The 21,423-nt window shown below is 35.0% G+C and overlaps 1 protein-coding gene across 8 annotated transcripts in view; it reads left to right on the top strand.

The window, feature by feature from the left end:
* The window catches only part of PAPOLA (poly(A) polymerase alpha), a 65,792-nt gene that overhangs the window by 39,769 nt on the left and 4,600 nt on the right, over positions 1–21,423 (top strand). For 2 of the 8 annotated variants that reach the window (XM_005562172.4, XM_005562173.4), the window contains exons 14-19: positions 333–452; positions 2,046–2,155; positions 6,028–6,149; positions 10,433–10,575; positions 14,476–14,576; positions 14,799–15,037. In XM_005562172.4, coding sequence (XP_005562229.1) covers positions 333–452; positions 2,046–2,155; positions 6,028–6,149; positions 10,433–10,575; positions 14,476–14,576; positions 14,799–15,037 — 835 coding nt within the window. Of the gene's footprint in view, positions 1–332; positions 453–2,045; positions 2,156–6,027; positions 6,150–10,432; positions 10,576–14,475; positions 14,577–14,798; positions 15,038–16,636; positions 17,687–19,582; positions 19,646–21,423 lie in introns of those variants that run through there. The other 6 variants (XM_045396943.2, XM_045396944.2, XM_005562169.4 and 3 more) reach the window with 5 other exon arrangements.

Genomic DNA, 21,423 nt, shown 5'->3' on the forward strand with positions numbered 1-21,423 from the left:
AAAACATAGAAATCAGGGGAATCCATATGCAACTTATTTTTTTGTTTGCTTTTTAGAGATCCATGCATCATTTCTTAATTGTATATTTAAATTGCACTTATAGCTTGTTTTTCTTAAAATTTCTGTGGGGAGAACTTTTGCAGCCTTGCTGGTGTGAATGGAGTGTTTCTTGGCTCTTTTTTCCCTGTTGTTTGGCAATTTGGGGTAGAACATAAGGCTTCTGGTTTTATTTGTGGGAGTTCAGCCAGTTGAAATGCCCTGGTATGTGCATTTTTTTATTTATTTTTAAGTTAACCAAAACTCTTTGTTAATACTAAGTGACATTTGTTCAGGGTGGGCTTGGTGGAATCAAAAATCCGAATCCTGGTTGGAAGCTTGGAGAAGAATGAATTTATTACACTGGCTCATGTGAATCCCCAGTCATTTCCAGCACCCAAAGAAAATCCCGACAAGTAAGACCTTTTCTAATTTAATTTCTTCTTCCCATTTCCAATTTTTATTCATAGAAGCTTTTACAGGCAATTTTTATAACCAGTATCACTATTCTGTTGACTACATATGGCTAATAGACAATTTAGAACTTGTAACTTAGTTTTTCTGATCAGAAACATTGAAAAGAAAGACTGTTTTATGAGAAAAATCAGCACACATTTTTTTTCCTGATATTCTTCCAGTGATGAGGTGCCTATTAGCTAGAGTTCACATTCTACAGTTTTCCGTTAATACTGTCTTTACCATTCCTTCTTAATATTTTCTTCTCCTGTTTTGTACAGTAGTTGTCAGAACAGCTGGTATACCATACATCAGTCTTTGCTTTTTATCTTAATTTTTTGTTAAAAGGGAACAAACATTTTGATATGAACTTATAAAAATCTGATTTATGCTTGATTCTGGACTGTTGAGAAGCTAACGTACGTAAAAGCAGAGTCAGTTTGCCTTTTTAGAGGTCTTTTATTTATATAGGTTAGTTGCTGATTTGATTGTTTGCTGTTAATATGAGACTAGACTATACTTTGTTGCATTGGAGAGTTGGAGAGTACTAGTAATAAGCTTATTTTAAAAAATAAAGCAGCATCGGCCGGGCACGGTGGCTCAAGCCTGTAATCCCAGCACTTTGGGAGGCCGAGACGGGCGGATCACGAGGTCAGGAGATCGAGACCATCCTGGCTAACACGGTGAAACCCTGTCTCTACTAAAAAATACAAAAAACTAGCCGGGTGAGGTGGCGGGTGCCTGTAGTCCCAGCTACTCGGGAGGCTGAGGCAGGAGAATGGCGTGAACCCGGGAGGCGGAGCTTGCAGTGAGCTGAGATCCGGCCACAGCACTCCAGCCTGGGTGACAGAGCAAGACTCCGTCTCAAAAAAAAAAAAAAAAAAAAAAAAAAAAGCAGCATTAAAAAAAGATAAGTGGAAGGATCATTAAATTTGTGTTACACAGTATTCTTAATGATTATATAGATGTTTTTAATTTTGTAATTATATGATAAGAGTTTTTTTACATTTTGTGGTAATTCTGATCTTAATTATTACAAGACTGTTTGATGTTCCATTCAGTAGATACACTGTTAAATGTTCAAAAGTAGCTAAATCACAAATTACTCCTGGTATTATGCTTCTGTTCATGTGGCCTTTTAAAATGAATTTTTGAAGTTTAAGAAATAGCTATTAAGTTCTACTTAAATTTCTGTATTTAGAAAATCCTTTTTTTCCCAGACTTTCTAAAAAGTCTTTTTCCTTCATTAGTTTAAAGATAATTTTTCTTTGATTTCAGTGGATTTGGTTCTTTAGAATCATCATTAAGGACATTGACTATCAATGTACAGTTAATAAGACTGTGTTTCTCCTGGATCTCTGTGTATGTTGTAGTAGGAATCTAGAGGACAGGTGTCGGTGAGAACTTTGCATTTTGATGGAGCTTGGGCTTAGAACTTTTAGTTTGCTCATACATTTGTATTACAAGTTTTTCCATGTCTCAGATTGTCAGCCACATTGATAGCTACGTTTTCATGAAATCCAGATAAACTATGGTAATGCTTTTCTTTGCAGGGAAGAATTTCGCACGATGTGGGTGATTGGGTTAGTGTTTAAAAAAACAGAAAACTCTGAAAACCTCAGTGTTGATCTCACCTATGATATTCAGTCTTTCACAGATACAGGTATGTCTTTACTTGGATAATCAAAACACTTCAGTTCTTGCATATTTGAAATTGTCTTGATGCACACCATAGTGATATTTACAATAATTATTGAAATTACTTGCGAATATTGAACTGTCATCAGAATAATGGTTTTGTATTAGTCTAATACAGATTGAGTATTCCTTATCCGCAATGCTTGGGACCAGAAGTGTTTAGGAGTTTTTTCAGATTTTGGAATATTTACATTACACTTACCAGTTGAGCATCCCTAGTCTGAAAATAGGAAATTTGAATACTTCAATGAGCATTTCCTTTAAGTGGCATGTTGGCACTCACAAATTTTTGCATTTTGTAGACGTTTCAGTTTCAGATTTTTGGATTAGTGATACTCAACCTGTATATACATGATTTTTCGCTATTGTGGCAACCTTTAAGTAGAACCATTCCAAACTTGACTTCTCCATAATTTCCTAAAAAATGGGAAACAACTTGAATATATGGTTGTCTAGACTGAATCTGTGTCTGACTGCCTTCATCATCTTGAACCTGAGAAATCAATGAAGTGTAACTTGTGATGACCTGGAGAAATTGTCCTACTATGTCTCAAATACAGATTCAAATGTTAATGCATAGGTGGGAAATAGGCTGATTAAGTGTAGATTTCAGATTGACCTGTACTCTAAGATGAAAGGTAGTTCATTTTAACTAAAGACCAAATGGTGGATGTAGTTGAGAGAATGAGTCTATATGTAAGTGCACAACTTTTCATGGGAATGGCGAATACTACACATAGGGACAACTGCACATCTACTTTAAGGACTAATCCTTTTCTCTCTCAGACACTGTCCTCCTCTCTCCCATTAAAAAAAATCTAAATGGCATTTTTATTCACGATGAGGAGTTTTCCCTGGAGAACATATAGACTTAAAATTAAGAATTTTTTTACCTAGTTACAGGAGAGAAAAAAATTAGTGCCAGTTTGTTAAAAAGTCAGTATCGTGCACTAACTGTGATACAAAGGAGAAAATAAAAGGAAAAGAATATGTATTTCAATATGTCACTGCTCAGATACAATGACGCTAGAAGATAACTTAAGTGTCAAGTGATTACACTTTATGTGGATTCGCTAGCAATGTGACATCTATAAATTCTGATCAATACCGGTGTTGTCTGTGGTGATTCAGGTATCACCAGCAGCGTTAGCATTGGTGACCTTGTAAGAGTGAAAGTTGCAAATAAAAAGAGATCTAATTTTGATATGCTTGGTGGTAGTTGTATTCCTGGAAATTGCAAATTAAAATACTCTGTTTTTTGTTTGTTTGTTTTTCTTGTTTTTTATTTTAAATACTCCATTTTTAAAATGTAGAATTGAAGTGATTTCTTGTTTAAATAATTGCTAAGTAGGTTTTTTGTCTTAGGAATGTAGGAAGGACATGGTATAATTCTGTGTTGGGTAGAACTGTCCATGTTGAAGGATATATATATATATATATATATATATATATATATATGTTTCTAGCCATAGTACCTTTTAATCAATACAACAACAAAAAGACCTCTACAGATTTTTAGAATGTCGTATGTAGGGTGATACTCCACCTGCTGAACACCACAGAAGTATTTTTTCCTGGCCGGGCGCGGTGGCTCAAGCCTGTAATCCCAGCACTTTGGGAGGCCGAGACGGGCGGATCACAAGGTCAGGAGATCGAGACCATCCTGGCTAACATGGTGAAACCCCGTCTCTACTAAAAATACAAAAAACTAGCCGGGCGAGGTGGCGGGCGCCTGTAGTCCCAGCTACTCCAGAGGCTGAGGCAGGAGAATGGCGTGAACCTGGGAGGCGGAGCTTGCAGTGAGCTGAGACCCGGCCACTGCACTCCAGCCTGGGCGACAGAGCGAGACTCCGTCTCAAAAAAAAAAAAAAAAAAAAAAAGAAGTATTTTTTCCTGAAGTAAAAATTCTGATGTTAACTTACTTATGAACTAGTAAGTCACGGATACCTACCTGGATTAGAAATTTGTTCTGTATGTTGCGTTCAAATTAAGATGTTTATCAAAGATTACACTAATGAACCATCAAGATTTTCAAGGATGTTTGAGATATTTTGGGAAGGAAAATTTAGTTGTCCTGTATATTGAAACACTTTAATCCAATACTTTATGGGATTTTAAAAGAAAATAGATTTCACATATTCAGCACACAAATATTCACTCCCAACCCCTACCAGTTTCTTTTCAAGTAATTTTGGTTGTTCATCCTAGACACCTTGGAATCAGTCTTTGACCCTACTCCATGTTAATCCATTATAAAATCTTTTTGCTTCCTCTTTCAGAATATACTGAGGTTTCTGCTACTTAGTACTAATCCCACTGTTTTCACCCTAAGTCCTAGCCACTATAGTGCTGTTGGATCACTGTCATTGCCAAAACTTTCTCTTTTGCCCTCGCGCCTTCAGCTGTTCTTACCTAGAGTCCAAATGATATTTTTAAGCCAGATCATGTCTTGCCTGCTTAAAAGCTTTGAGTATCTGAGTATCTACTCAGAATAAAAGTCCAAGTCCTTACTGTGGTTTGCAAACTTCTGCCTGATCTGCCCTTTTCATTATGTCTGTGACCTTACCTCCTATTATAAGTTCACAATCCTTTATTTGTAAGTTTTGGAGCCAGAAAGGTAATACAGTTAGTAATATACCCATTGAGGCCTGGAGCGGTATTTGGTACTGAAAGACAGTATCATTTCTGCAGGGAACCATTGATACTCACATGGAGCAAAAGATAAAGACCAAATAGCCACAGCCACAAGTAGTTCAGAACAGGGTTTGTTACTAGATGAATTTTGTTTCCTATCTTAGAAAAACTTGTGTGTTGGGAGTTTTTAGGATTTTAGAGTTGCACATAAGGGATTATGGATTTCTACTCGTCATCTTCTCCATTGGCATTTTTGTTGTTTCTCAAATGTTCCAGGCATTTTCTCCTGCTTAGGGCATTTTGTTCTTGATGTTTGCTCTCTCTGGAATGCTGTTTCACCAGGTACTCTCAGCTTACATCCTCATGTTCATTTAAATCTTCAGTCAGATGTCAACTCAGTTTCCAGGCTGAGCTTCCTATCCTACTCCTTGTGTGGTTTTTCTCAGTAATACTTATCATCATCTGACATGGACTGTAGTTTAGGTTTTATTTTTTTCTTGTTTATTCTATTCTCCCTACTGTAATGTAGACCCTTTGAGGCTACATTGGTCTTTGTTCACTGCTTATCTCCAGTGTCTAGAACAGTACGAATCAAGTATAGATGTTTCATAAATATGTTTTGTATGACCGACTTTTACCTTTTGGGGCCCTCTGGATCTAAATAATTTGAATTTATTTAATTGTAGCATTTTCTTTTTGTACCTGTGACCTCTATTATTTAAGTTATTACTATATATAGAAAGTATGTCATTACTTAGTTTTATCTTGCAGATTCTTGTAAAGGTACCTATAGGTATAGTTTAATAAGTTTGACTTATTTTACAGCATGTGTTATATACTTGGGTAAAGTTTTAAACAATAGTACTGGTAGCATAAAAGGATATGAGTTTAAGAAACCCTTTTCCCCTCATTTCTGCCATTTCTTAAAGAGTTACTCTTTAGAGTTACTACTTTAAGAGCTATTTAAAGAGTTACTACACTGGAAGAATTAATACATTTTGTGCTTTTATTCAGCGCATCTTGTGGTAAAAGGAGTTTACTCAGGCAATGAATTATGTCAGATTAGGAATAGGTCTTGACTGATTTACAGGTATGCAGTATTGATGGAAAAAGGATCCCTACTTAGAATAGTTTCTCTGGAGTGAGTTTAACTGCCTTTATTAAAATGTTTCTATTTCTTGTAACAATTTCCTAATTGTATAGTTTATAGGCAAGCAATAAACAGCAAGATGTTTGAGGTGGATATGAAAATTGCTGCAATGCATGTAAAAAGAAAGCAACTCCATCAACTACTACCTAATCATGTGCTTCAGAAAAAGAAAAAGGTAAATTTAGAAAGTACTTACAAAAGCATTACTAACATAATGTTTTATGCATCTGGACTATCATTATTTCAGAATTTAGGCTCAGTTAATAAGTCATATTTGAAATAGATGACAGCTTTTTAAGAATCTGTTTCATGGGTTTCATGGAGCAGTTTCATTATGTGAAATCTGACTCTAATCAGTTTTCTTGCACACAGTTGCTTTAGATTTTAGAAGGGTTAGTAGTGATGCTTCATATCCTTACTTTGTATATACCCATATTCTCTTTAAGCACTTTTTATTCTTATTCATTAAAAAATCCCACATCAGTATTTAATTTTCTTTCCTTTAAAAAGTAAACTCAATTAAATTAGTAAGGAAATATGTGGGTCAAGTAAATTATGTGAGACTTTTAAAAAATGAAAATCGCTTTTTTGGATGAATGTGAGAAATATAACATGTATATTATTTAAAAACCAAAAGTTGCTGAGTATAAAGGAGGTCATGAACAGAGGTCACTGAGTTAATATTTTGCATTACATTTTTCTAGTGTTAGTGCTTCTTTTGAATAACTTAGAGCTATTTTTTCCTTATTTGAACTTTAGTGAGCATATTGGAATTTTAGTGCACAGATACAAATTACATTTTTCTTTAGGTGATTTCAAAAATAGATGGTTTATTCTTATAATGGAATACTTCACAGTATGTAGCAGTGAAAATAAATGAACTACAACTGCATATACTAGTATATGTTGAATAAAAAAGCACACATATGTGTGTCTCACTTGTTACTTCCATATAAAGATTACAAGTTTAAAAACTTAAAAAACAATGTATTTAGGAGAGAATATGAAATAAAAGTATATATTACAGAATGATAACCACTGCATTCAGGAAAATGGCTGGTTGTCTGGGATTGGGGTTGGGAGGAAAGGAATGAAATTAATACACAGAAGACTTTAATTTTATAATGTTTTGTTTCTTAAAACAGAATATATTGTAATACAAAAGCATTGAAGTTAATTAAAGGCAAGGACTCTGGAGTGGACTGCCTTGTTCAAATTCAGGCTCTACTGTTTCCTGCCTGTGAAATTTGAGCAAGTTACATGGCAAACATCTTGTTCTTGATTTGTCTCATCTCTAAAATTGTGGCAGTATTTTTACCTATTTTATTAGGTATTTCATGAGGATTAAATGAGCCAATACATGTAAAGGGTGGTTTAGACTAGCTCCTGGCATATAATAAATGCTCATATTGGCTTTTGTTATCACATAACATCATTATTATTCACAACTTGGGGATAGGTAGATAAATGAGGAGGGGTGTAAAATCAGTTTTTAAGGCTTAAACGTGATGTTATTTTAAAAATGTTTTATTCTTAACCTAATGGTTTACTAAAAATTTAGTTAACTAGATAAAAATTGACAAACATGTACTATTCTCAGTGTACTATTTATACACAGACTGTTCAGTGCATGTTAACATATTTATTGTAAAATTTTCCATCAAACAGTTTTATTTTAAAACTAAAGTATCTCAGCTAGAGATTAGCCTCAGGAAAACAAACCTAAAATATCAAGTTAAACATTTGCTTTCTAATTGTCCTTTAGCGTTGTATTATTAAGGGGTTAAATCAATTGTACTTAAATGTAAATTTATCACATACAAAAAATATAAACCCTTTGGACTCAGGAATGGTGGCTCAAGCTTGTAATCCCAGTGACTTGTGAGGCTGAGGTAGGAGGATCCTTTGAGGCTGGGAGTTCAAGACCATCCTGGGCAACACAGCAAGACTCCGTCTCTAAAAAAAAATTTTAATTAGCCGGGTATGGTGGCATGCATCTTACAGTCCTAGCTACTCGAGAGGCTGAGGTGGGAAGATCACGTGTGCCCAGTAGTTCAAGGCTGCAGTGAACTTATGATTGTGTCATTGCACTTCAGTCTGAGTGACAGAACGAGACTCTGTCTCTTACAAAATAATAATTTTTTTAAAAAAGTATATAAAGATTTTATGTTTTCAGAAGTGAAAGTAGATTATGTTCTTTAGAACTTTGCTATTTCTTATTAATATTTAATTCATAATCAAATAGCTATTAACAGCTATTTATAAACAGATAATTAGATTTCTCAGAATCCTATATTCAGATTTCCTTTTTAAGTTCTATTTCCATGACAGTACTGATATTTGGAACCATCCTATGTAAATTTTAAGTAAATTTGAATATAAGATGTTTTATTATTTCTTAAGGTATTATTTCTTTAAATATAGTCATCTAGAATATAAAGAGAATCATTAATGATTGGAAATTTGTTTTTTAGTCCAAAAATTCTATCAGATGAAGTAACTATAATTTCACAGCAAACCTACTTTTAACATTTTATTTATACACAGACTGTTCAGTGCATGTTACCACATACAGATTTTTAAAAGGTTTTTGATGAAACTTGCTATTTTGTGACCTGCCTTTTTTTGTGTTAACATATCGTGACCATCTATCCAAATTATATTTTTAGTGGCTGTTTAATATCTCTTTATCTAGCTACAGTATGATTACATCTACCCTGTATTTGAGATCATTTAGAGTATTTCTAAGTTTGCATTAGTAAAATAGCACTTTCTTGCTTAGTAAGTAACAAGTGTCTAGGAGTCAAGATCTATGAATGTTTTGTTTGGACTCTTATAAATAGCTTCCTTTTATTAACTGCTATTTGCATAACACTGTACCAGTCCTTTTTATATTTAATGTTCCAGCAACCCATGGGTATTGTCTTTTAATAGCAGAAACTGAGGAGTTAAGAACCTTGCCCTGGGTCATGTAGTATGAACTGTGAATTGGACCTAAGTCTGACTACAAAGTATGTGTGTATGTTTCTTTCTGTAGTATGTTCTTTGTTTTATTTCTTTTATTAAAAATTATGATAGAATATTTATGACTCTTTGGCTTTGAGGTCTCTTGCTACCAAACTTGATCTGGATATAGAAGCAAACAAAGCAAAGTAGCTTAATGCTGTTTTGTGTTTAGACTAACCAGTTAAACTTTCACAATTTATCCCCAACGGTGGCCTGTTAACTCACAGCTGTTTGGTCACTTAGGGAGGCAGGTAACTGTAGAACTCAATATAATTTACTTACTGAATAAATCCTCATATCTAGGGGAGAGTAAGATTGGTAGCATTGTTGAATAGTAAGAGATACTCATTTATAATATTAGGTACTTTTATTTCACAACTGACTTCATAAGCAAATGGCGTTACTCTCTCTTCCTCTCCTTTCCACCATATCTCACCTTCCCCATTTGATCAATTTTCATTCATGTACATAAGTGATATGTCTAGTGCTAAATCAAAGATGAGAATATTTTGTTATTTGGGGAACTAGAAAGCACAGAATGCAGGCACATATATAAGGAATGTGTTTTTGTCAACAGTATAAATTATTGTCATTAAAATGTTTGTGTAGGTAAGTGAACCCAGGCTAAACATTCTGGAAAAAAAAAATGAACCTGAATGTAATGTTACAGTAGCACCAAATAGCAAAAATTTAAACGTTGTTACTAGAAAGCAACTTTAATTCCATGAAACCATCCATAGTTTTTGGTTTTTCTGCTTTATTTGTTTTGGAGTGCTTTGATTTTTAAGGAGGACCAACATTAGGATTTGTATATTATGTTTAGTTTTCAGAAAATTATTTCTGCTTTTCTTTTCACAGGATAATTTACAGTATTAAGCGTGCCATTTAAAAAATTATAAATTGCAATTAGAGCACTAAAGTCTCTCGCTTTTGAGAGAGGCTCTTTTTATTGACAAATAGTAAGGAGTGGCAATAAGTTTGAAGTTTAAAAAATTTTATGTTTATTGTAGGATAATTAGAAATCTATATGTAAACAGAATCACTTCTAGACCCACTTTACAGAGAGTCATTGTAGTACCATGTTTATTGTTGAGACATTTTTTTCTTGTATGTGTATATATTTAGAGTTCTCTGATTGGAGATTCTTTTGTTTTATATTATAGTGTTTTTAATTTGTGTTGTATCTTATGGTCAGTAGATACATTTAATACAGCATTTCTTTCTCCTTTTTTCTCCCACATAAGAACTATATTTAATGTTGAGGCCTTCTTAGAAGAAAGTACTTGACTCCCAAATTGTTGCCTTTTAGAATCAGCATGGCACATCTAACTTTCGTAGATTTAGTGATTTGTGCTTTTCAGTAAAAACCATATATGTTAAGTAAAAGGTTTCCATGTTTCAGCATCTGGATGAAGTAAAGATATATTCAGTAAAATGTTTCATTGTTTGCAGCATTCAACAGAAGGTGTCAAATTGACAGCTCTCAATGACAGCAGCCTTGACTTGTCTATGGACAGTGATAACAGCATGTCTGTGCCTTCACCTACTAGTGCTACGAAGACCAGTCCATTGAACAGTTCTGGCAGCTCTCAGGGGTAAGGAAAAAGAGGAAAACAGAAATGGAGTGGCTGTTTGCTGAATCAATCAGATACATTCTTATTTTGCTATTAAAGTCATCTATTTAGAATGTTATTTTCATTCCATCTACTAATTTTTTTTAATAGCAATTTAATTCCTAGTTTTGGGGATAGTACTTTTTGGTTTTGTCTTGTCATACTTAACATTTTATTTTTGACACTGATGATGTCTTCAGTCAGATGTGAATGAATGTTAGCGCATAACCCCTCCAAGTTCATGTGTTTAGATGGCTACTGCTACAGTGCACTGTATGGTGTGCTAATGAGAACAGACAAAAGGAACAAAACCACCTTTCTGTCCTAGAGCTGCTTATAGCTTTGTAACAAGGGAATGTATCTACGATAGTTAGGGAAACCTGTTTTAGAGCTAGGTATCTCTCTTAACATTCACAGCAGGTAAAAATTTAAAAATTTATTATTATTTTAAGAGATGGGGCCTGGCTGTTTTGTTTAGGCTGGCCTTGAGCTCCTGGATTCAAGCGATTCTCCTACTTCAACCTCCTGAGTAGTTGAGACTAGAGGCGCATGCCACTGCCTTGGGTATGAAGCAGTGAAAAATTTTCAGCCAGGTGCAGTGACTCACACCTGTAATCCCAACACTTTGGGAGGTTGAGGTGGTAGGATCACTTGAGGCCAGGAGTTCAACACCAGCCTGGGCAACATAGTGAGACTCCCATCTCTAGAAAAAAGTAAAAAAATTAGCCAGGTTTGGTGGTGTGCACCTGTAGTCCTGGCCACTAAGGAGGCTGAGGTCGGAGGATTGCTTGAACCTGCAAGGTTGAGACTACAGTGACCTGTGGTCCCACCACTGCACCCCAGCCTGGGCAACCAGAGTGAGACCCTGTCTTTAAAAAAAATAAAAATAAAATAAAATAAAAGTAATAAATATATATATATATTTATGTGTGTATGTTTATATATGTGTGTAATATATATATAAATATACACATATAAAAATATACATATATAATATATAAATATATAAAATATACACACATATAAATATATAAAAATATATACAAATATATATTATATATAAATATACACATATAAAATATATATATATAAAATATATATACACACACACATATATACACACACACATGCACACATTTTGTTTGTTTTTGTTTTGTTTTGTTTTTTGTTTTGAGATGGAGTCTCACTCTGTCACCCAGGCTGGAGTGCAATGGTACGATCTCGGCTCACTGCAACCTTCGCCTCCCAGGTTCGAGCGATTCTCCTGCCTTAGACTCCCGAGTAGCTGGGATTACCGTCACCTGCCATCATGCCTGGCTAATTGTATTTTTGTGGAGATGGGGTTTCACCGTGTTGGCCAGGCTGGTCTTGAATTCCTGACCTCAGGTGATCTACCCACCCTGGCCTCCCAAAGTGCTGGGATTACAGGCGTGAGCCACCATGACTGGCCTATATTACAATTTTTAAAAGGCAGTTTTAGAAGTCTGTTTGTCAGTTAACGTATAACCGATGGCAGAAGTGCAAGCTGGGGAGGATTCCCTGGATGAGTGTGAAATAGAAAATGCTGAAGTCTCGTGGATGTCTTTTCTTTCTTTTGGACTTGGTGTGTGTGATATGTTTTTAGGCAAATCATGCATAGTTCAAAGACTTTAGGCCTGAATATGTCCTGTAAGTGTTAATCATTTTAAAAGGTTTTTTTTTGTTTTTTTTTAAGTGAAGAAGCTGACTAATAAGAATTTTGGGATGTGTAAAAGCCTTTGTGTCCTTTTGAGTTTGTGCACGAATATAAAACGTGTACAACTGTACTAAATTTCACAAATTTAGTTTTGAAATTTAGTTTCTTGAAGTAATACTAACTTCTGTAAATAAAACTTCTGGGTTTTTAGAATACAGTTGTATATTTGTTCAACAAGCATTGAGTGTTTATTATATACTAGGCACCTTGCTAGCCATTTCAGGCTTTCCTCCTGCATGTGTGGTTGTTCTCTGGCCAACTGTCCTTTTCTTTTTATTCATTTAATATTTGTGCCCTTGAGGGCTCTCTCATTATTCTTTTGTCTGTTTATCCCATCTTGATATTGTCCCTGAGTGGTAACACCTTCTCTGTTGACTACATTTACATTCATGTACCAGTGATATCCATAGCTTTAGTAAGCTGACTGCTCTGTGGTTCCACGTGGATGTCATGTAGGTACCAAAAATAACAAGTCTTCCAAGTGTTGCCTACCTCCTTATGGCGTCATCATTCACCAGTTTCAGAGTGTGGGTGGTAGCTCTGAGAGAGAGAGAGAGAGAGAGAGAGAGAGGAACCAGAGGACTTTTCTGCTTTTGTTTTTCTTTTAGGAGATAATACAAACTTGAGTTTATTTAAATGCTAATGTGTAGAATTTACTTGAGACAGGAAAGTTGGTTGGGAGAGTAAAGGAGTGATGATTTGAGTTTCTTGAGATGACAGGAGATCTTATTAAAATAATTAAAAACCAAAAAAAAAAAAAAAAGAGATGACAGGAGTTAGTGAGATTTAGAACATAGATTGGGCTTTTTTATATAATAAGGAATAATAAGGAAAGAATAGGGGTTAATTATAGAAATAGGTGTGTCTCTTTAATATTTATACTTAGAATTTGGGGTAATATTTGGCTAGTGGCTTTTGGTTGTTAAGTAGGAAGGTCATTTGAGATTGACATGAGAAGGAGAAAATGGGAGAGAAACTTCAGGGGAGTAAAGAGGGTTTAAAATAAGTTATTTTTATTTTATTTTATTTTATTTTATTTTATTTTTTATTTTTTTGAGACGGAGTCTTGCTCTGTAGCCCGGGCTGGAGTGCAGTGGCCGGATCTCAGCTCACTGCAAGCTCCGCCTCCCGGGTTTAGGCCATTCTCCTGCCTCAGCCTCCGGAGTAGCTGGGACTACAGGCGCCCGCCACCTCGCCCGGCTAGTTTTTTGTATTTTTAGTAGAGACGGGGTTTCACGGTGTTAGCCAGGATGGTCTCGATCTCCTGACCTCGTGATCCGCCCGTCTCGGCCTCCCAAAGTGCTGGGATTACAGGCTTGAGCCACCGCGCCCGGCCTAAAATAAGTTATTTTTAAAGTTAAATATTGAAATATTTCCTTGTCACTTAAAAGTCTTTGTTTAACTGAGCCACTGGATGGGCTTTTAGGGTTTTACAAAACCCTTATACTTTGTGTACAGAAGTTTATTTCTGTTTTCTGTTTCTCAGAACATTTTCTCATTCATAACTTTTTTTTTTTTTTAATAATATAGGTTTTTTTTTTCTTGTAGAGACGAGGGCTCACTGTGTTGCCCGGGCTAGTTTCAAACTTGAACTCAAGCAATCCTCCCGCCTCGTTTCCCAGAGTGCTAGGATTACAGGCATGAGCCACCATGCCTGGCCTCTTATTAATAAATAATTTTTGTTCGAAAAAATCCTTCAGTTAAGTCTCTTAGCCAAAATCAGTTAAGAATAGATCTTTTAGAACCACTCTGGCGATATAGTAGCCAGCCGCCATATGTGACAATTTAAATTTAATTAAAATTAAATAGTCTCTCACTGGTCATATTTTAAGTGCAGAGTAGCTATGTTTTAATAGTGGCTACCATATCCAGTAGCACAGATACAGAACATTCTGTCATCTCAGGAAGTAACATTAGACAGTGCTGCTTTGGAAGGTTTGTGTACTTTTTACTGTTGTTATACTTTATCCAATAAAGTCAGTTGCTAAAGTGTATGTATAGGAAGTAAAATCAGAGAATCATTTACTTTACAAAATAACTTCTGTGCATGTTATAGATCATTGTATTTTATTTTTATTTATTTTTCTACTTTTAAATTTTGAGACAATTTTTAATTTTTTTTTTTTTTTTTTTTTTTTTTTTTTTAGCAGAAACAGTCCTGCTCCAGCTGTAACAGCAGCATCTGTGACCAACATACAGGCTACTGAAGTTTCTGTGCCACAAGTAAATTCCAGTGAAAGCTCAGGGGGTAAGGAGATTGGGTTTGTCAGGTTTGAGAATTCTTACATTATATTTGGTTTAACCTTCATTTTGAAAAGCGGGTTTGTTAAGTAGTTGAAATTCAATTTTTTAAATGCCAGTTTATTTTTTGCATGTAAAGTTATTCATGAAATCAAATTCAGAGAAACAAAAACTTACAACTTGATACTGATGTGGTTAATTTGTATATGCTCATATATTTACTCCTTAGGTACATCGAGTGAAAGCATTCCTCAAACTGCCACACAACCAGCCATTTCTCCACCACCAAAGCCTACGGTCTCCAGAGTTGTTTCTTCAACACGTCTGGTAAACCCACCACCTAGATCTTCAGGAAATGCAGCAACTTCAGGAAATGCAGCAACAAAAATACCTACTCCTATAGTAGGAGTCAAGAGGACATCCTCACCTCATAAAGAAGAGAGTCCCAAGAAAACCAAAACAGAAGAGGTATATATATAAAAAACATATTAGTTAGCCATGGCAACACCAGCTGCCTATTTTTAAATCCATTGGAAGAAAACTTTATGAACCAAAATAGAGAAGGATCAAGGAACAAAGCTTTTAGAAAATCATAGGTGTGTCTGTAGTGTTTTAGTGCCATAGTTTCTCTTCACCTTTCCCATTCTTCTCAGTAACTACCTCTGCCATAAAGCTATGCCCTCTCATTTAAACTTCTTTAGTGCGTGTAGTTAGCAGGTATTGTCTACAACAGAATTTAACATGGAATTATATGTATTCTTAACTTATTATTCTCTAATGACTGTCTTTTTTTGCACTGATTTTTTGATGGTCCTTTGGACAGTTTTTTGCTTCTGTGATCCAAATGGAGTTTTGAAGTTTCTCTCCTGTACTTGGTATTATAGGACCATCGAATACTAGAGGTTCTCAGGGAATTCTTATTGAATGATAAACAAGTACACACAGCCACATTAGTTTTTGAACCCTAAATGGTTAGTTCCCTAACCCTTAAAGAAACTTTCTAGCATCATTTGCTTTTTTTTTTTTTTTTAAACTCCTGGGCACAGACTCCTGCCTCCCAGGTAGCTAGACCCACAGGTGCATGTCACCATGCCCAGCTTAGTTTTTTGTTTTTTATTTTGAGACAAACAAAAAAGAGCCCAACCTGGGCTCTTTTGCCCAGGTTGGAGTGCAGCAGAGCAATCTCAGCTCACTGCAACCTCTGCCTCCCAGACTCAAGCAATCCTCCCACCTCAGCCTCCCAAGTAGCTGGGACTACAGGTGCGCACCACCATGCGTGCCTAATTTAAAAAAAGACTTTTTTTTTTTGTAAAGACAGAGTCTTGCTATGTTATCCAGGCTTATCTCCAGCTCCTGGGCTCAAGCAATCCTCTTGTCCTGATCTCCCAAAGTGTTGAGGTCACAGGAACCACTATGTTTTGTGAGCTTGTATTAACTTTTTATACTAGCTGGTTTACAATTGTTACAGTCTTAGTTTTGGGAAAACCATTAAAAGTGTACATTGATTTGGTATGAGTCTTAAAATAGAGGTAGTCTTGTTACACAATTTTATTTCTCCCTCGAGTCACTTTCATGTTGTTTTCCAATCAATGAGGCATTCGCTATTTCCCCAGAGGTGACAGTCTAAAAGCACCAATTTCATTGTGATTTTTTTTTTTAAGCTAAGAATGTATTTAGTAATTTACTTATTACAACAAAATTTCTTTAGAGTGGAAAAAAACCCTCTAGATTGCTCATGGATTCTATTATGTTTTGATTAAGAATGGTGAAAATTATTTTATTATTTAGCTTATTCTCTGAAGACTTCAGTTTTTTTTTTTTTTTGAAATAGCTGCTATTAACTAAAAGTAATCTGATGAATTTTGTCACTCTTAAGATGGTAAATGAGAATGAAAAATGAGTATTGTGTAGTACTTTAAATCCCCCCAGATTACTTATGATGCCTAATACAATGTAAATGCCGTTTAAGTTATTGTTATGATGTATTTTTTAATTTGTGTCATTTTTATTGTTGTATTATTTTTATTTTTCCAAGTATTTTTGATCCATGGTTGGTTGAATTCGCAGATGCAGAATCCACAGATATGAAGGGCCCACTGTAAATCATCGTAACTTAGAAGATGTGTTCTGAAAACTCATCTGTGTCTGTGTAATTATCTCTTAAGGCAGTGATTTTCATTGTTGGTTTTGCAACAGAATTAGTTTTTGGGTTTTCTTTGGTTATTGTTTTTCAATAAAGATTTTAGGGCTTTCTCCAGACGAACTGAATCAGAGATCTTCTAGAAGTTAGGCCTGGAGATCTTATTAAGAGCCCCACTGCCACATGATTGTGTTGTGCAGCAGCTTAAGAATATGCTAAATTTTTGTGTCAGTTACACATTCAGACTACTGATAACCGGTTTGAAGTTGTCAGGGCATTTCAGAATTCAGATTTCTTTTGACATTAGTAAAGTGTATTTAAGTATAATTCTATGCATTTAACATTGGGTTTTTTTTTTTTTAATGTTAAAAATGGCACCCTAAGAGTTCTAAATAAGTTTGTACCAGTGCGGTATTTTGCAATTTTATTTGCACTTACCTTGGTAGAATAACACTTGTGTTTCTTGTCTGGTTTAGAAAAGCAATAAGAATATAGAATTTTTAAACTTAAGTATGGAAAATTAAAAATACATATAGAAGAATCATTTTATGTACCTGTGTACCCATCACACAGCTTCTGTTATAATTAACTCTCAGCCAGTCTTTGTATTCTTAATTCTTTCAGCCTTTTTCGTTTTCTCTTGCGATTGAATTACTTAACAGCAAAATCTAGACATGTTTAATTAGAATCTTAAAAATCATATCTAAGAATGAAAGCATTAAGAGTAAAATTAGCCTACTCACAAAAATTAACAATTAATATCATCAAACATCTAGTCAGTGCTCAAATGTCCCGATTGTTTCATTGATTGTTTTAAAAATAGGCTGTTTGTTCAAATCCGGAAATCGAAAAAGATCCCTGTGTTGCAATTGTTTGATATCTGTAAGTGTCCTTTAAAATACAGATTCCCTCCTCCATCCCTCCCCACTTTTTCCTGTAATTTTTTTTTTTTTTGGTATATATTTTCTCAGTCTGAATTTTGCTTATGGCATTTCTATGGAGTTGATTAATAGAAACATAGCATTTTAAGAAGATAAGGGATATTAGGTTATTCCATGGGCTAATCTCATTTCCTACCAGAAGAACTTGCTGTTCAGTGGCTTTTCCAGTTACAGATCTAGTTACAGTTAGAGGCAGGATTAGAACCCAGGCCTAAATCTCATAGTGCTTTAGTCAAAGAAATTTGCTGTAGTAGAAATAATCCTCATTTTGAAGCCCTTCTAAATTGGGTCTTTTATTATCTGCTAATGAGTACTCGGTATTAGAAATTTTAGCAAACCAGAAATAAATACTGGCCTCACTCAGTAATGCACTAAATGTATATAGATAGGAGAGTTTTAGATACTCTGAGGTAGTTTAGTTCTGCTTAATGGTCATCATATCCTAAGGTTTTTCAAATAAATATAAATGGTAATGTGAAATAAAAATGGAAAATGTTTACTCTGTTTCCTGGATTATATAGCTAAATTAACCTCTCTCTCTCTCTCTCTCTCTCTCTCTATATATATATATATATACACACATATATATATATAAAAAAAACTTTTTGTATGGAAAATTTCAAACATGTCATAAGTATAACGAACTGTCATGTTTGCATCACCTAGCTTCAACAGTTAACAACTCACAGCCAGCCTTGTTTTATCTACGTACCCACATCACTTCCTTCCCCATTGTTTTGAAGCAAACCCCAGGCATAACCAAAAATATTTCTTTGTATATCTAAAAATAAGGACTTCTTTTTTTTTTTTTTTTTTTTTTTTTTTTTTTTTTGAGACGGAGTCTCGCTCTGTCACCCAGGCTGGAGTGCAGTGGCCGGATCTCAGCTCACTGCAAGCTCCGCCTCCCGGGTTTACGCCATTCTCCGGCCTCAGCCTCCCGAGTAGCTGGGACTACAGGCACCCGCCACCTCGCCCGGCTAGTTTTTTGTATTTCTTAATAGAGACGGGGTTTCACCGTGTTAGCCAGGATGGTCTCGATCTCCTGACCTCGTGATCCACCCGTCTCGGCCTCCCAAAGTGCTGGGATTACAGGCTTGAGCCACCGCGCCCGGCCAAAATAAGGACGTCTATAAAATATAAGTACAGTATATTTATCACACAAATATTGATAATCCATAGTGTTACATATCAGTCAGTATTCAGATTTGGCCAATTGTGACACATTACTATTTTTAAAGTTTGCATATTTGCAGGGTACAAATAAAGTCCTTATTGGAATTGACTGGTACTGTATTAAATCTCTTCTAAGCTGTAAGTTAGCCTGTGGTTTTTCTATGCCTGTTTTAAGAGTCACATTTAAAATTAAATTTTAATTCTGCTGAGAAAATAGTGTCAAAATAGTTCTTAAGACCTAAGCAAGGCGTTTCTCGAGTCTTGTGTTCTGTAGGATGTTAGTAGGTTGTACCAGGAACAAGGATTCTCTGGTTAACTAGGCTTGGGAAGATTAAAGTGGTGTTCTTTCTTGGTAGAATTGATTAGAACCTTCTGTGTGCCACTCTATGTGAGGCTTCCAGAATGGGGGTGATAACTATGCCAAATTCCTAAAGTTGTTTGATCAGGATCTCTTTTTTTTTTCTTTTCCTTACAAAATATATTTCTATGAACTCTTAGTGGTTTTGGAAACGTACTTTAGGTGGTAATCTGCAGTAACAGTTTTCCTGATGCTTTTTAAAATTTTATTAGCTTCTGAAGCCAAATTTAATTTGATAAAAACATTTTAAAAGAAGAACCAGTTATCTATTTTAAGGCTATAGTTGATCTTACAGGTTTAATTATTTTGTAGTTTTAAAAAAGTTTATAAAGTAAAGCATTGATTGGCAAATAATCTAAATTTTTCATTTTAGAGAATAAAGCTTTTTTTTTTAAAAACAGGATGAAACAAGTGAAGATGCTAACTGTCTTGCTTTGAGTGGACATGATAAAACAGAAGCAAAGGTATACTAATTTAGCCTTTAGAATACATACACAATTGAGAGTTCAGAAGATGTAATAGAAATGTCTCTAAAATATTGTATTTTGTGCTATAGGTTTTAGATTTTTTTAGTGTTGTTTGTGGAGATGTATTTGTTCATTTTTACTGTTAATTATGTAATGCTGAACACTGAAGGGAATATAGTGATGAGTGTAACACATTCTGTGCCTTTAAAGGAGCTTATAATTAAGTAGAGAAGATAAGTCATGAATGTAATTAATTACATTATCAAAGAAAATCAAAGTAATTGAGGGCTGGGGGCCAAGGGGCAAGAGAAGTAAGATGTTATTTCTGACTGCAGAAATAGCAGTAAATGTCTTCACTGAAGAAAGAAGTAGCATTTGAAGTGGCTTCGAAGGATACATAGGATTTTTGACAGTCCAGGCTGAGATCATGATCTCTCTCTGTTGGGTTGAGAATATGGTATGATTACAGAAGCAGTTTTTGGCATAAGGTTTTGGCTAGAACCTGGGGTGCATGGGGCTTGAACGAGGTGTAGGGGTGGAAGAAATTTTTTTTTCCCAAAATGTAAAAGACTCATTTTTTCCCCTAGAATTTGAAATATATTGAAGGCTTTTAACTTTCTTTTGTTGTGGAAAAATTAGAAATTCTCCCCCTTCTCCCAAATTCTCCAGATTTCTCTGATGGATATTTTAACAAATACTCTCTTAGGTTTTGTGCGTGCCCTCATAATGCCCTTGTTTTATAATTTCAATGTACTTTGTAAACCAAGAAAAAAATGTTTGTGTCATTACGTAATCTACAAAATTATTAATGGCTTCACAGAATGCCGTCTTAAGGCTGTGATTATTTTTATCCAGCCAATTTCCTATCCATAGCAATTATTTCCATTTAAAAAAGCAAGCTGTGCTTTCCTACTGTAATACTGGTTACAGCTAAATATCATATCTGCCATTCATTCATGTTTATTTACTTAGCATAAATCAATGGAAGAAGAATTATTGAGGAAAATAGTATGCTTAAAGTTTGGTATACATCACCAAGTTGTCCTCTAGGAAGCCTGCATGTCTTCCATTCCTACTTCTTACATCTTATTTACGTTTTTTAATTTCATAGGAGAAAGCAGTGTTTCATTTTTTTGGTATAGTTTCATTCAAATTGAAGTTTTCATATTTTTATTTTCTTTTTTAAATTGTTTTTTTTTTTTTGAGATGGAGTCTTGCTCTGTTGCCCAGGCTGGAATGCAGTGGCATGTTCTTGGCTCACTGCAACCTCTGCCTCCCGGGTTCAAGCGATTCTCCTGCCTCAGCCTCCCAAGTAGCTGGGATTACTGGCATGCACCACCACGCCTGGCTGATTTTGTATTTTTAGTAGAGACGGGGTTTTACCATGTTGGCCAGTCTGCTCTTGAACTCCTGACCTCCTCATCTGCCCACCTCGGCCTCCCAAAGTGCTGGGATTACAGGTGTGAGTCACCAGGTCTGACCTATATTTTTATTTTTATATGTTTGTGTATATATTATTTTCTTTTGTGTACTGCTTTTAAAAAGTTTAGAGTAATGGTATGACATACTTTACCCTGTGTTTTCTGATGAGTAGAACCAGTGCACTGATTACTGAGGAGGGGTGAAGAGACCATAAGGAGGGAGAAATCTTTTTAAGACATATTTTCTACTTTTAATTAAAGGTGTGGGGTTGTTTTATTTAGTAGTATTGAATAAGTTTTTTGTTTTTTTGTTTTTTTTTTTTTCTCCCTCAAAGCTAAGAATTTTCCTTGGGT

The sequence above is a fragment of the Macaca fascicularis genome, chromosome 7 (genome assembly GCF_037993035.2).
Source record: "Macaca fascicularis isolate 582-1 chromosome 7, T2T-MFA8v1.1".
Classification (NCBI taxonomy): Eukaryota; Metazoa; Chordata; class Mammalia; order Primates; family Cercopithecidae; genus Macaca; species Macaca fascicularis.